Source organism: Cervus elaphus, chromosome 3, assembly GCF_910594005.1.
Source record: "Cervus elaphus chromosome 3, mCerEla1.1, whole genome shotgun sequence".
Taxonomy (NCBI): Eukaryota; Metazoa; Chordata; class Mammalia; order Artiodactyla; family Cervidae; genus Cervus; species Cervus elaphus.
The window spans coordinates 11,230,206-11,242,669 of NC_057817.1; the positions used below are offsets into that span (position 1 = coordinate 11,230,206).

The 12,464-nt window shown below is 36.4% G+C and overlaps 1 protein-coding gene across 1 annotated transcript in view; it reads left to right on the forward strand.

Annotated features, from left to right (window-relative positions):
- Positions 1-12,464, forward strand: part of PTPRQ (protein tyrosine phosphatase receptor type Q) — a 301,145-nt gene that overhangs the window by 79,287 nt on the left and 209,394 nt on the right. The window contains exon 26 of the mRNA XM_043880358.1: positions 3,976-4,122. Within this exon, the coding sequence (XP_043736293.1) occupies positions 3,976-4,122 (147 nt within the window). The remainder of the gene's footprint in view (positions 1-3,975; positions 4,123-12,464) is intronic.

The window sequence follows — 12,464 nt, forward strand, 5'->3', positions numbered from 1 at the left end:
TGAAACTCTTAAAACCTTTTGTTTAAAGCCATAAATAAGGATGGTAAAGCCTTGTTGATGTTCCATATTTCATGACAAAGGGCTGAAAGAATGAGAGAATCCCTCGAGAAAAGAAACATTAGAGGAGATAACATTTTTTCAAATATTTGATCAGGAGGACCTTGACTTGCTCTGATTGCAAATGTATTTATGAAGAAAAATGGGCTCCAGCTATATTAAATCAGATTTCTGCTTAGAACAAAGAAGCCATTTCAAATAATTGGAGGTCTCTAAAAATAATATGAGCAAGTTTATAGTGTAGTGAGGTTACATCTTTATGAAGAAGCAAGAGCTGGACATCTACTTGTCAGATATTTTGAGGACTTCAGAAACTATGCTAGTGGAAGTTAAGTAAGCTCTATAATTCTTAATCCAAGATTCTATGATTCAATGAAAGAAATTTATTTCAACTAGTAATGAAATAACATAAATGCACATATTGCCATTTATTTGAAGGAATGGAAAAATAGACAAAGGTCCAAATTAATCATTTTGAAATTTCTAGGAATCTGTATGAATCACGTGGGTAACCTTTATTTCTCATCCCTGAGTACCTTCAGTTCAGGTCAGTCACTCAGTTGTGTCTGACTCTTTGTGACCCCATGGACTGCAGCACACCAGGCCTCCCTCTCAATCACCAACTCATGAGTTTACTCAAACTCATGTCCATTGAGTCAGTGATGCCATCCAAACATCTCATCCTCTGTCGTCCCCTTCTCCCCCCTTCTTCAATCTTTCCCAGCATCAGGTGGCCAAACTATTGGAGTTTGACCTTCAGTATCAGTCCTTCCAATGAATATTCAGGACTGATTTCCTTTAGGATGGAATGGTTGGATCTTCTTGCAGTCTAAGGGACTCTCAAGAGTCTTTCCAACATCACAGTTCAAAGGTATCAATTCTTCGGCCCTCAGCTTTCTTTATGATCCAACTCTCACATCCATACATGACTACTGGAAAGACCATAGCTTTGACTAGATGGACCTTTGTTGGCAAAGTGTTGCTTTTCAATATGCCGTCTGGGCCTGTCTTAGCTTTTCTTCCAAGGAGTAAGTGTCTTTTAATTTCATGGCTGCAGTCACCATCTGCAGTGATTTTGGAGCCCAAAAAAATAAAGTCTGTCACTTTTTCCATTGTTTTCCTATCTATTTGCCATAAAGTGATGGGACTGGATGCCATGATCTTAGTTTTTTTAGTGTTGAGTTTTAAGTGAGCCTTTTCACTCTCTTCTTTCACTTTATCAAGAGGCTCTTTAGTTCCTCTTCACTTTCTGTCATAAGGGTGGTGTCATCTGCATATCTGAGGTTATTGCTATTTCTCCCAGCAATCTTGATTCCAGTTTGTGCTTCATCCAGCCCAGCATTTTGCATGATGTACTGTGCATATAAGTTAAATAAGCAGGGTGACAATATACAGTATTTAGGCTCCTAAAGTTCTGAAATGTTTTCAGATCTAAAAATATAGTCCTTTTCTCCCCTCCCTGTTAAATACAGACATACATGGATACCCAGACACACCTCTTCTATTTGGTATCATTTTCCAAAATTTTGACAAGGTACTCTTTCATCTGTGAGGCTAAAAAGTCGAGATGTATCTACTAATTATTGACTTTAGCAACGTGGAAGTCATTAGCCATCTTAACTAGAGCAGTTATGATGGAGTATGTGGGGTGAATGCCTGATTGAAGAGAGAGCAAGAGACGACCATTGAAGCAGTGGGTAATAGACAACTTTTGAATTTTGCTGCAAAGTGAAGCAGTGAATGGAAGTGGGTAGAGGGGTGGGGGTGAGCAGAGTTAACAGGTTTTCCTTTCAGAGGGAACAAATGAAGCATATTTGCTTGCTGATGGGAATAAAGAAAAAAGACTAAGTCAATGATATAAGAAAGGTAAGAATTATTGGAAAGATGTCTTTGTTTAGGTAGAAAATGTAGGGATTAGTTTGAGATAAAAATCTAGATGGTTTATCCTTTATAACAGTTTGTAAGGCAGAATCTATGGGTGTAGATGCTGTAAATACGTGGTTGTGTTGGTGGGTGTATGTAGCATATGTCTTCTGAATGATTAGTTTTTCCAGTTTAATGAGAAGTAGTACCATCAATTGGGAAGGAAAAATGTAAATATTCCTCTACAAAAGTAGAGAGTGACTGTGCTACTGAAATTAAGTGCTGAGCACCATTTAGGGCTCATTTGAAGTGTGGTAATGAACAAAGTGATATCAGAATGGATTTGTATTTTTCTCCAACTCCCTTCAACTTAATGTAAAGCAGTGATTATTACTGGCAGTGTCACTGAGGCTGGATGAAGAGTGGACATTCAGTGGTGAGGAACCGAACAAAAGTAGTGGTAAGATCAGTTTGTTTTGGCTTCTAGAGCAGTGATCAGGAGACAGAAAGTGTGAGCAGAGACAGCTGCATGGAATTGAGATAATGGAGGATTTACAGTTACTGCTAATAGGGATGTCTGTTATAATGGTGAAGGAGTGACTGAGATCTAGTGTGGGACTAGATTATTTAAGGAGAGCTTGGAGTGGTTTAAGGATGATCTCTAGGAGTATAAGAATTACCACAAATTCATATGGCGTGTATACGTGCTTAGTCACTTCAGCTGTGTCCTACTCTTTGCAACTCTATGGACTGTAGCCCTCCAGGCTCCTCTGTCCAAAGGATTCTCCAGACAGGTACACTGGAGTGGGTTGCCATGCCATTCTCCAGGGCATCTTCCCAACCCAGGAGTCGGATCTGTGTCTCTTTAAGTCTCCTGCATCGGCAGGTGGGTTCCTCACCACTAGCACCGCCATTCATAGGGCAGCATTGAAGACAGTGATGCTGAAGCAGGAGCTGAACCATCCAGAGTGAGAGTGAGTGATGCTGGGGTGCAAAGGTCACCAGAACAATGAGAGTCAGTGAATGCACTGGTGGCAGGCGAGCTAAAGCTGTGGAGTTTTCCAAGCAGGGAGCTAGAATATTCTGACAGGGCAAGGAGGAGCAAGGAGAACACATATCACACCTGACCACCTAGTCACTGGAGGGCTCTGGGGAAAAAGTAACCTATCACCCCCCTTGAGGAAGACCTGCAGGGAACAGAAGCAGTGGTCTCGGGGAGATCTAGGTTTCAGTTACAGTACGAAGGGAAAAAAGCTATTCAGAAATTGAGGATTTAAGGAATTTTGATGATGGCCCAGTTAAGAAATTTTGCTCAGTAACTAAACTCCAGGACATTTCTAAATATATCTTTTTATAAAAGAAGATTTAGCATTTTAATTGAATTTGAGTATGAAACACTGTCACTGTTTTTATATTGGTAAAACCTAACACAGTCCTTTAAAATATGCCAAAAAATAGCATGACAGTTCAATAGGGCTTTATATTAATATAAAAGTAATTTTAAGCATGAAACATTTCTATGTTTTTTTTTTTTCCATCTTGGTTAAATTGACACAAGTGCAATTCTAAGCTAAATGTTTAATAGTGAATGTCAGTGCATAGGTTAACACTAATTCAGTTCAGTTCAGTCGCTCAGTCATGTCCGGCTCTTTGCGACCCCATGAATTGCAGCACGCCAGGCCTCCCTGTCCATCACAAACTCCCAGAGTTTACTCAAACTCATGTCCATCGAGTTGGTGATGCCATCCAACCATCTCATCCTCTGTCGTCCCCTTCTCCTCCTGCCCCCAACCCCTCCCAGCATCAGGGTCTTTTCCAATGAGTCAACTCTTCACATGAGGTGGCCAAAGTATTGGAACTTCAGCTTCAACATCAGTCCTTCCAATGAACACCCAGGACTGATCTCCTTTAGGATGGACTGGTTGGATCTCCTTGCAGTCCAAGGGACTCTCAAGAGTCTTCTCCAACACCATAGTTAATTACTCTATACTTAATGTAAGAATGATTACATGCTTGAAGAATACATAACCCACAGTTATGTTTTGCTTTTTGTAGGTCGGATTTTAGATAATAGCACTAAGGACCTTAAGTTTGCATTCACTAATCTAACACCATTTACGGCATATGACGTTTATGTTGCGGCTGAAACCAGTGCAGGGATTGGACCTAAGTCAAACATTTCAGTATTCACTCCTCCAGAAGGTAAGAACATCTCCTCTAGTGTGTGAACGAGAACTTTATTGAATCAGTTAAACATTGTATTAGAAACTATTTGGTTGATATTTATCTAATTCATGTTATTTCCTTATCAGATGACTACCTAGTACATTCTGAACATGTGTTCCTCAGAACACTAAACCCATAGCAGGCTTCATGATAAGAGGGAGCAAAGACCAAGTGAACGTAACAGCAAACAGTACATGTTGTGTCAGCCTGCATCTTCACAATGAATACTACTGGCAAAATCTCAAGACTAAATACATTTAACATGGTTTAAACTCCATTATTTATTGTATATTCTGTTTTTCCACAAAGTGATGTTCAGAGAAATCCATGTATCCCACAGTGCCTATGGTGGTGTTGCCGCTCAGCCACTAATCGCATCCAACTCTTTGCGACCCCATGGCCTGCACTTTCTCTGTCCTTCACTGTCTCCCAGAGTTTGCTCAAATTCATTTCTGTTGAGTTGGTGATGCTATTTACAATCAAAAGGATGTTCTAAGCAATTGAGGATTCCTGGAAGGGGCATAATATAAATTTACCAGAATAGACTGAAATTATTTTCAAAATTTCTCCTGAAGAAACTTGTTATTTGTATATGTTAGATACCACAGTCTAAGGCTAACTGTAGCATTTAAAAAATGTTACCATGCCATTTCATAAACCTGTTTTCTGGGCCTACACCAAATTTGCTCAATGCCTTTATATATTGTACTTATTTAGGAGAATTCAACAATTTTTTTTTTTTATGATCACACGAACACTTGATAAAACAGATTTTGTTTGTGTGATAGCTAATATTCATTAAGTTGTGAGTTAAACACACATGTGTGCACTTGAGCACATGCATATACACACACAAACAAGGTAGGGCATACCTTCATCAGATAAATCATTCAAGTGTTTGTCCATGAGAGGGCAGCAACTATTAGGGAATTTTGTACTTCTCCCCCATTTCAAAGAATGACCCTTGAGAATATTTTGCCATTGAAAGGGTGTACAATTTATGTTGATTTCAAATGAAAATAGTAATGTGTACATGGTTTCAATACACAGATTAAACAGAAGCATCCTCATAAGCAAAGTGTTTTTATTTTTTTTATACCAAAATTTCTCTTTTGCATTTATATCAGAAGAATCTTAGCATGTATGTCTTCTCCCTTAGACCTGAAATTTCTCCCACTTCTACCTAAACCTGCTCTTAAGGATTTGCAAGAAATCTAGACAGATTTATGTATGCCTGCCAAACACAACATGCCAGCAACGTGGCCTTTATCAGACTTAGAGCCCTTGAATCTGGTCTTTTCTCAACCAACCCAACTGACCAATTTGTATTCTCATGTTGTACAATTAAATAAATTCAATCTTAAATCAAGCTGATTTTGGGGCTCCTAAACTGAGTCCACAATTTAAGATAACTGGTTTATTGTCATCATTCTTGGCCTACAGCATTTGACCAAAACAGGGAACTAGATAATATAATGTGTGTGTGTGTGTTAGGTGTCAAGTCATGTCTGATTCTATGCAACCCCAAGGACTGTAACCCACCAGGCTCCTGTGTCCGTAGGATTTCCCAGGCAAGAATACTGGAGTGGGTTGCCATTCCTTTCTCCAGGGGATCTTCCTGACCCAGGGATTGAACCTGGGTCTCTTGAATTGCAGGCAGATTCTTTACTGTCTGAGTTACCAGGCAAGCCCAGATAATACACTGCCACATATAATTCCATTTTATTTAGGATATCACTTAAACATTTATTTCCCTTTCTTTATGTCTTTATTTTTTAATTGACAAAATAATAAATAGAATATTTAAGGACATTGTTCAATGTACTTCACATGGCTTGTTTTTGATGCCAAGTTATTTTGAATAGATGACTCTCTTTGCCCCGTATACCCAGTGATTTACCTCAGGTTTATCTTACTGCCTCCTGAATTACTCATCACCTGCTCACCACATCCAAGTGGCTCTCAGAAACCCCTGGAAACTAAGGTGGCCTTCGCTGCTGGAAGGGCAAGCATGGCTGGTTCTTTCCTCTGCCTGCCTGCTTCCGTGTGCAGTTCTCAAGGAATAGTTCAGCCAAAGGGGTCTCAGTGAAATACTGGGGCAAATGCATGAATGTATGCTCGGACACACTAATTAATCCTGGTCCCACTGATTAAAGATTTGCCATAAAGGAATCTTTAAGCTATATGAGAACAATCAAATAACTCATTAGAACATACACACTTTGAATTAAAATTGATACTTTAACTTTCTAGTATTCTTTTTATTCGTTAGTATAACCGGTTCTTTGTATTCTGATTAGTTACTCAATTTTCTTCTTCATATTTAAAAAATAATAGTCTAATTAGGGAATCAATTAGGGCCAGATTTTAAATTAATATATTTTAAAACAATCAAGGTTCTAACAAATCTCCAGATATTCATAGAAAAATATTGAATTGATTTCGTTTAGAAAATACATGTTATCACATTATAACGGGGCTGATTTCATTAATACTGAGAATGATATGGTCTATTATCTATCAAAGAAAATCAACATGATGTTGTGAAAGCAGTTACCCTGTGTTTTTCATAATGTTTCTGCATATCCCTTAATATTTTACTGAGCAGATTTCTACTTAGGCATGAAAAAGAGATGGTTTTTTAAAAAATTATAATAATCTCCAGTGTTACAAAATATCATAGTTGTCATTCCAAAATGAAACAATCTGCTGAATATAACATTGACAACAGATTTTTGCTTGTTATTTTTATGTGGGTTAAAAAAACCTTAAGTAAATTTTGCTGCTTCAAAATCCCCTAAAACTTCTCTATGACTAGTGTCAAATATCTTTTAAGGAAGTTTACATCATGTCTTAAAAGCAAAAAAAGTATTGAAATCCATCTTTGCTCCCCCATAAATAGACTATTGAAGTGAAGACTTGTCCTCAGTAATTTCAATTTGCTATTTTCTGCAAATTATAGTAACATCTTTATAGGGAGATCACTTAGAAACTGTCACCCTTGTATTTTTAAGGATTCTCCATGATTTTTATTTTTCAAATTTTCAGATTCAGTAGATTTTTATCAATTTCACTTCCAATGGAAGTTTGACTTGCTAGATAAGGGCAAAACTTATTTGAATGTATTTTCTTTACCCCAATGCCATTTGTCTCCACTGTTTTCTAGGAGTTTTTTTTTTTAATTGGAGGATAATTACTTTATAAAATTGAGATGGTTTTTGCCATACATCAACATAAATAAGCCACAGGTATACTCCTAATCATTTGGATTTTTTTTTTTTTACCAATTATATGTATACTCTGTTTCCTATTTATTAGTAAAATTTATAGATGTATTGACCTGAGAATGATTCATAGGTCATCCTCATAGATAACACCTTCAGAATTAATGCTGAACCATGAATAATTGCCTTGTGTGTTTGATTTTCTTTAGTTAATTTGGTATCAATATTAAAGGAGTTTGATCTAATCCACACTTCTCAGGTTTCCCCATAAGAATTTGTGGTGTAACATATCGAGTGTCTTTCCAAAGACAAGATACAGTGCTGTCTCCTTCATTTCCTTTATCCCCTAAGCTTTTTCTTCTTTTATAAAAAAGAGATAGCCTTACAGTTGTTCTTACACAAGTTTGGGGTACACTTTTAGGGTAATAGAGAACCACTTAACTTTGGATTGTGATTTTTAGGCATTAGTGTTATGGGGCAATACTTGTAAGTTATATTGAAAAATATAAATTATAAGATAAACAATGTCTAGTATTTTTAGGTTTGGCTAACAGAATAAGAAACAGTGCAATTTAAATATACTGTAGTGGGTAATTTTTGTTGCATCAAATGGTACTGACCATTTCAGTTATTTTATAGGAGGTCGGGTTTAGTTATCTGATGACTCTGATCAATGTAGTTATTAAACTGGCTTCCTCAATTGAGATTCTACATGTGTTCAAATTAGATGGGAAAATGTCAGATCTCTTCTTTGATTTATATCATGCAGTACTAAGACTTCATCTACATAGCAACCCCAAAAATGTCAAAGAAAGGTGGAATGGAGATTTGCCATTTAAATAGCTGTGTTGTTTTCATACTCTGTGGTTAATTGGAAAGGTTCTCTACTCTTGAATGATGGTAAATATGATAAATATGAAAAAAACATAAGTTTAGCAACAGTGTATGATAATGAAATAAAGCTTACGTAAGAGGTGACCTATGCGAAGGCTTTTTATCTGTCTTTTTCCTCCCTCTATCCTTCAGTGCCTAGAACAGTGAACATACGATGAGTCCTCAGTCTGTTGAATGACAAATGAATAAATCATTTGTTGTGGGGTTCTAGTTTAGAACACATCCTCCATCTTTCAAAGATTAAATTGTTTTTCCTTCAGATTAGAATTCCTGTGGGGAAATCAAGGTAAAGAATTATCCTTCTGTATAGAGATACACCGAAATGTTTTTAGAAAAGGAGATTGAAAGAATTGACAAGTTATAAGTGTACCCACGTTACATTTATCTCTTAATTTTGAGCACACATTTTACCCATACTGGATTCTGGAGACTTGACTGCAATAATCAAATAATAGGCTTCTAACCCAAAATTCAGCTATCTAGTCATTCACTAGTCAACAAACATTTAGAAATATTTATTAAAATATCTAAGGAGATTTTTTTTGTACTGATTATAGAGACTGAAAAACCCAACTCTTAATCTCTAAGATGAAATACTACATGATTATGCTAATTTCATGTTTAACTTAAGCTTGATTAGGTTCATTGATTATAAATAATATTTTGGGGAGTTATGACATAAATTTCTTTCTGTTATCTTAAAGAAGATAGAGTCATTCTTCATTTGTTTTTACCCTTAATATGTCTTTCTTCCAACTGGAGTTTGCTAAATCTGTGAAATATTTTACCTTAGTGATATAAGTTTAATGTTTGACCACATCCTAATCATGAAGAACAGTATTTTTGTGTCACATTTTCTCTTTCTTCAGCCAACATGTTATAAAGTCTTTTGAATCACTTATTCCTTATTGTAATCTTGTATAGTGATAGGAAGGATTTAATGACACCCATTTAATAGATAAGGAGGCTAAATGTGGAGGGAGGAATTGGCTATTTATGATCACACAATGAAATATAAACTAAAAGTGGACAAGTGCCCAGGGTAGAATTTTTCTTGGTTGATTAGTCCTATTGTATTGGGAGGTTTCCTAGTAGTTGCTCTTGACGTACATACATTTGTTTTATGTATTTATTTAGTAATTTGATGCTTTTATACATTACAAAATGATCACCACTTCGTGACTTTCTAACCGGAATATAAGTAGTCGGTGCCTTATGTAAAACCAATTGTTTTTCCTTCTTTTTCTTTACTATTGGAAAGAATAAGGGCGTCTGAAATTTGAGATTCACATAATTTATAAAATCAGCAGACAAAAGTCAATTAATTTTTCAAACATAAATTAAAAATTCCCTAATAAAGTATACCAGCTACATGTAATTGCATTCAGAGTATTCCACATATTATCTTTTGGTATGTTTTAATTTTTGTAAAACCTTCAAAATTTCTACTGGGAATTCATCAGTCATAAACAGCTTTCCCTGGAAAGTTATTATTATTTTTTTAAATTTATTTATTATTTATTTATTTATTTATTTATTTATTTTTTGTCATACATTGATATGAATCAGCCATAGATTTACACATATTCCCCATCCCGATCCCCCCTCCCACCTCCCTCTCCACCCGATTCCTCTGGGTCTTCCCAGTGCACCAGGCCCGAGCACTTGTCTCATGCATCCCACCTGGGCTGGTGATCTGTTTCACCATAGATAGTATACATGCTGTTCTTTTGAAATATCCCACCCTCACATTCTCCCACAGAGTTCAAAAGTCTGTTCTGTATTTCTGTGTCTCTTTTTCTGTTTTGCGTATAGGGTTATCGTTACCATCTTTCTAAATTCCATATATATGTGTTAGTATGCTGTAGTGTTCTTTATCTTTCTGGCTTACTTCACTCTGTATAATGGGCTCCAGTTTCATCCATCTCATTAGGACTGATTCAAATGAATTCTTTTTAATGGCTGAGTAATATTCCATGGTGTATATGTACCACAGCTTCCTTATCCATTCATCTGCTGATGGGCATCTAGGTTGCTTCCATGTCCTGGCTATTATAAACAGTGCTGCGATGAACATTGGGGTGCACATGTCTCTTTTAGATCTGGTTTCCTCAGTGTGTATGCCCAGAAGTGGGATTGCTGGGTCATATGGCAGTTCTATTTCCAGTTTTTTAAGAAATCTCCACACTGTTTTCCATAGCGGCTGTACTAGTTTGCATTCCCACCAACAGTGTAAGAGGGTTCCCTTTTCTCCACACCCTCTCCAGCATTTATTGCTTGTAGACTTTTGGATAGCAGCCATCCTGACTGGCGTGTAATGGTACCTCGTGGTTTTGATTTGCATTTCTCTGATAATGAGTGATGTTGAGCATCTTTTCATGTATTTGTTAGCCATCTGTATGTCTTCTTTGGAGAAATGTCTGTTTAGTTCTTTGGCCCATTTTTTGATTGGGTCATTTATTTTTCTGGAATTGAGCTTCAGGAGTTGCTTGTATATTTTTGAGATTAATCCTTTGTCTGTTTCTTCATTTGCTATTATTTTCTCCCATTCTGAGGGCTGTCTTGTCACCTTACTTATAGTTTCCTTTGTAGTGCAAAAGCTTTTAAGTTTCATTAGGTCCCATTTGTTTAGTTTTGCTTTTATTTCCAATATTCTGGGAGGTGGGTCATAGAGGATCTTGCTGTGATTTATGTCGGAGAGTGTTTTGCCTATGTTCTCCTCTAGGAGTTTTATAGTTTCTGGTCTTACATTTAGATCTTTAATCCATTTTGAGTTTATTTTTGTGTATGGTGTTAGAAAGTGTTCTAGTTTCATTCTTTTACAAGTGGTTGACCAGTTTTCCCAGCACCACTTGTTAAAGAGGTTGTCTTTTTTCCATTGTATATCCTTGCCTCCTTTGTCAAAGATAAGGTGTCCATAGGTCTGTGGATTTATCTCTGGGCTTTCTATTCTGTTCCATTGATCTATATTTCTGTCTTTGTGCCAGTACCATACTGTCTTGATGACTGTGGCTTTGTAGTAGAGTCTGAAGTCAGGCAGGTTGATTCCTCCAGTTCCATTCTTCTTTCTCAAGATTACTTTGGCTATTCGAGGTTTTTTGTATTTCCATACAAATTGTGAAATTCTTTGGTCTAGTTCTGTGAAAAATACCGTTGGTAACTTGATAGGGATTGCATTGAATCTATAGACTGCTTTGGGTAGAATAGCCATTTTGACAATATTGATTCTTCCAATCCATGAACACGGTATGTTTCTCCATCTGTTTGTGTCCTCTTTGATTTCTTTCATCAGTGTTTTATAGTTTTCTCTGTATAGGTCTTTTGTTTCTTTAGGTAGATATACTCCTAAGTATTTTATTCTTTTTGTTGCAATGGGGAATGGTATTGTTTCCTTAATTTCTCTTTCTGTTTTTTCATTGTTAGTATATAGGAATGCAAGGGATTTCTGTGTGTTAATTTTATATCCTGCAACTTTACTATATTCATTGATTAGCTCTAGTAATTTTCTGGTAGAGTCTTTAGGGTTTTCTATGTAGAGGATCATGTCATCTGCAAACAGTGAGAGTTTCACTTCTTCTTTTCCTATCTGGATTCCTTTTACTTCTTTTTCTGCTCTGATTGCTGTGGCCAAAACTTCCAACACTATGTTGAATAGTAGTGGTGAGAGTGGGCACCCTTGTCTTGTTCCTGATTTCAGGGGAAATGCTTTCAATTTTTCACCATTGAGGGTGATGCTTGCTGTGGGTTTGTCATATATAGCTTTTATTATGTTGAGGTATGTTCCTTCTATTCCTGCTTTTTGGAGAGTTTTAATCATAAATGAGTGTTGAATTTTGTCAAAGGCTTTCTCTGCATTTATTGAGATAATCATATGGTTTTTATCTTTCAATTTGTTAATGTGGTGTATTACATTGATTGATTTGCGGATATTAAAGAATCCTTGCATTCCTGGGATAAAGCCCACTTGGTCATGGTGTATGATTTTTTTAATATGTTGTTGGATTCTGTTTGCTAGAATTTTGTTAAGGATTTTTGCATCTATGTTCATCAGTGATATTGGCCTGTAGTTTTCTTTTTTTGTGGCATCTTTGTCTGGTTTTGGAATTAGGGTGATGGTGGCCTCATAGAATGAGTTTGGAAGCTTACCTTCATCTGCAATTTTCTGGAAGAGTTTGAGTAAGATAGGTGTTAGCTCTTCTC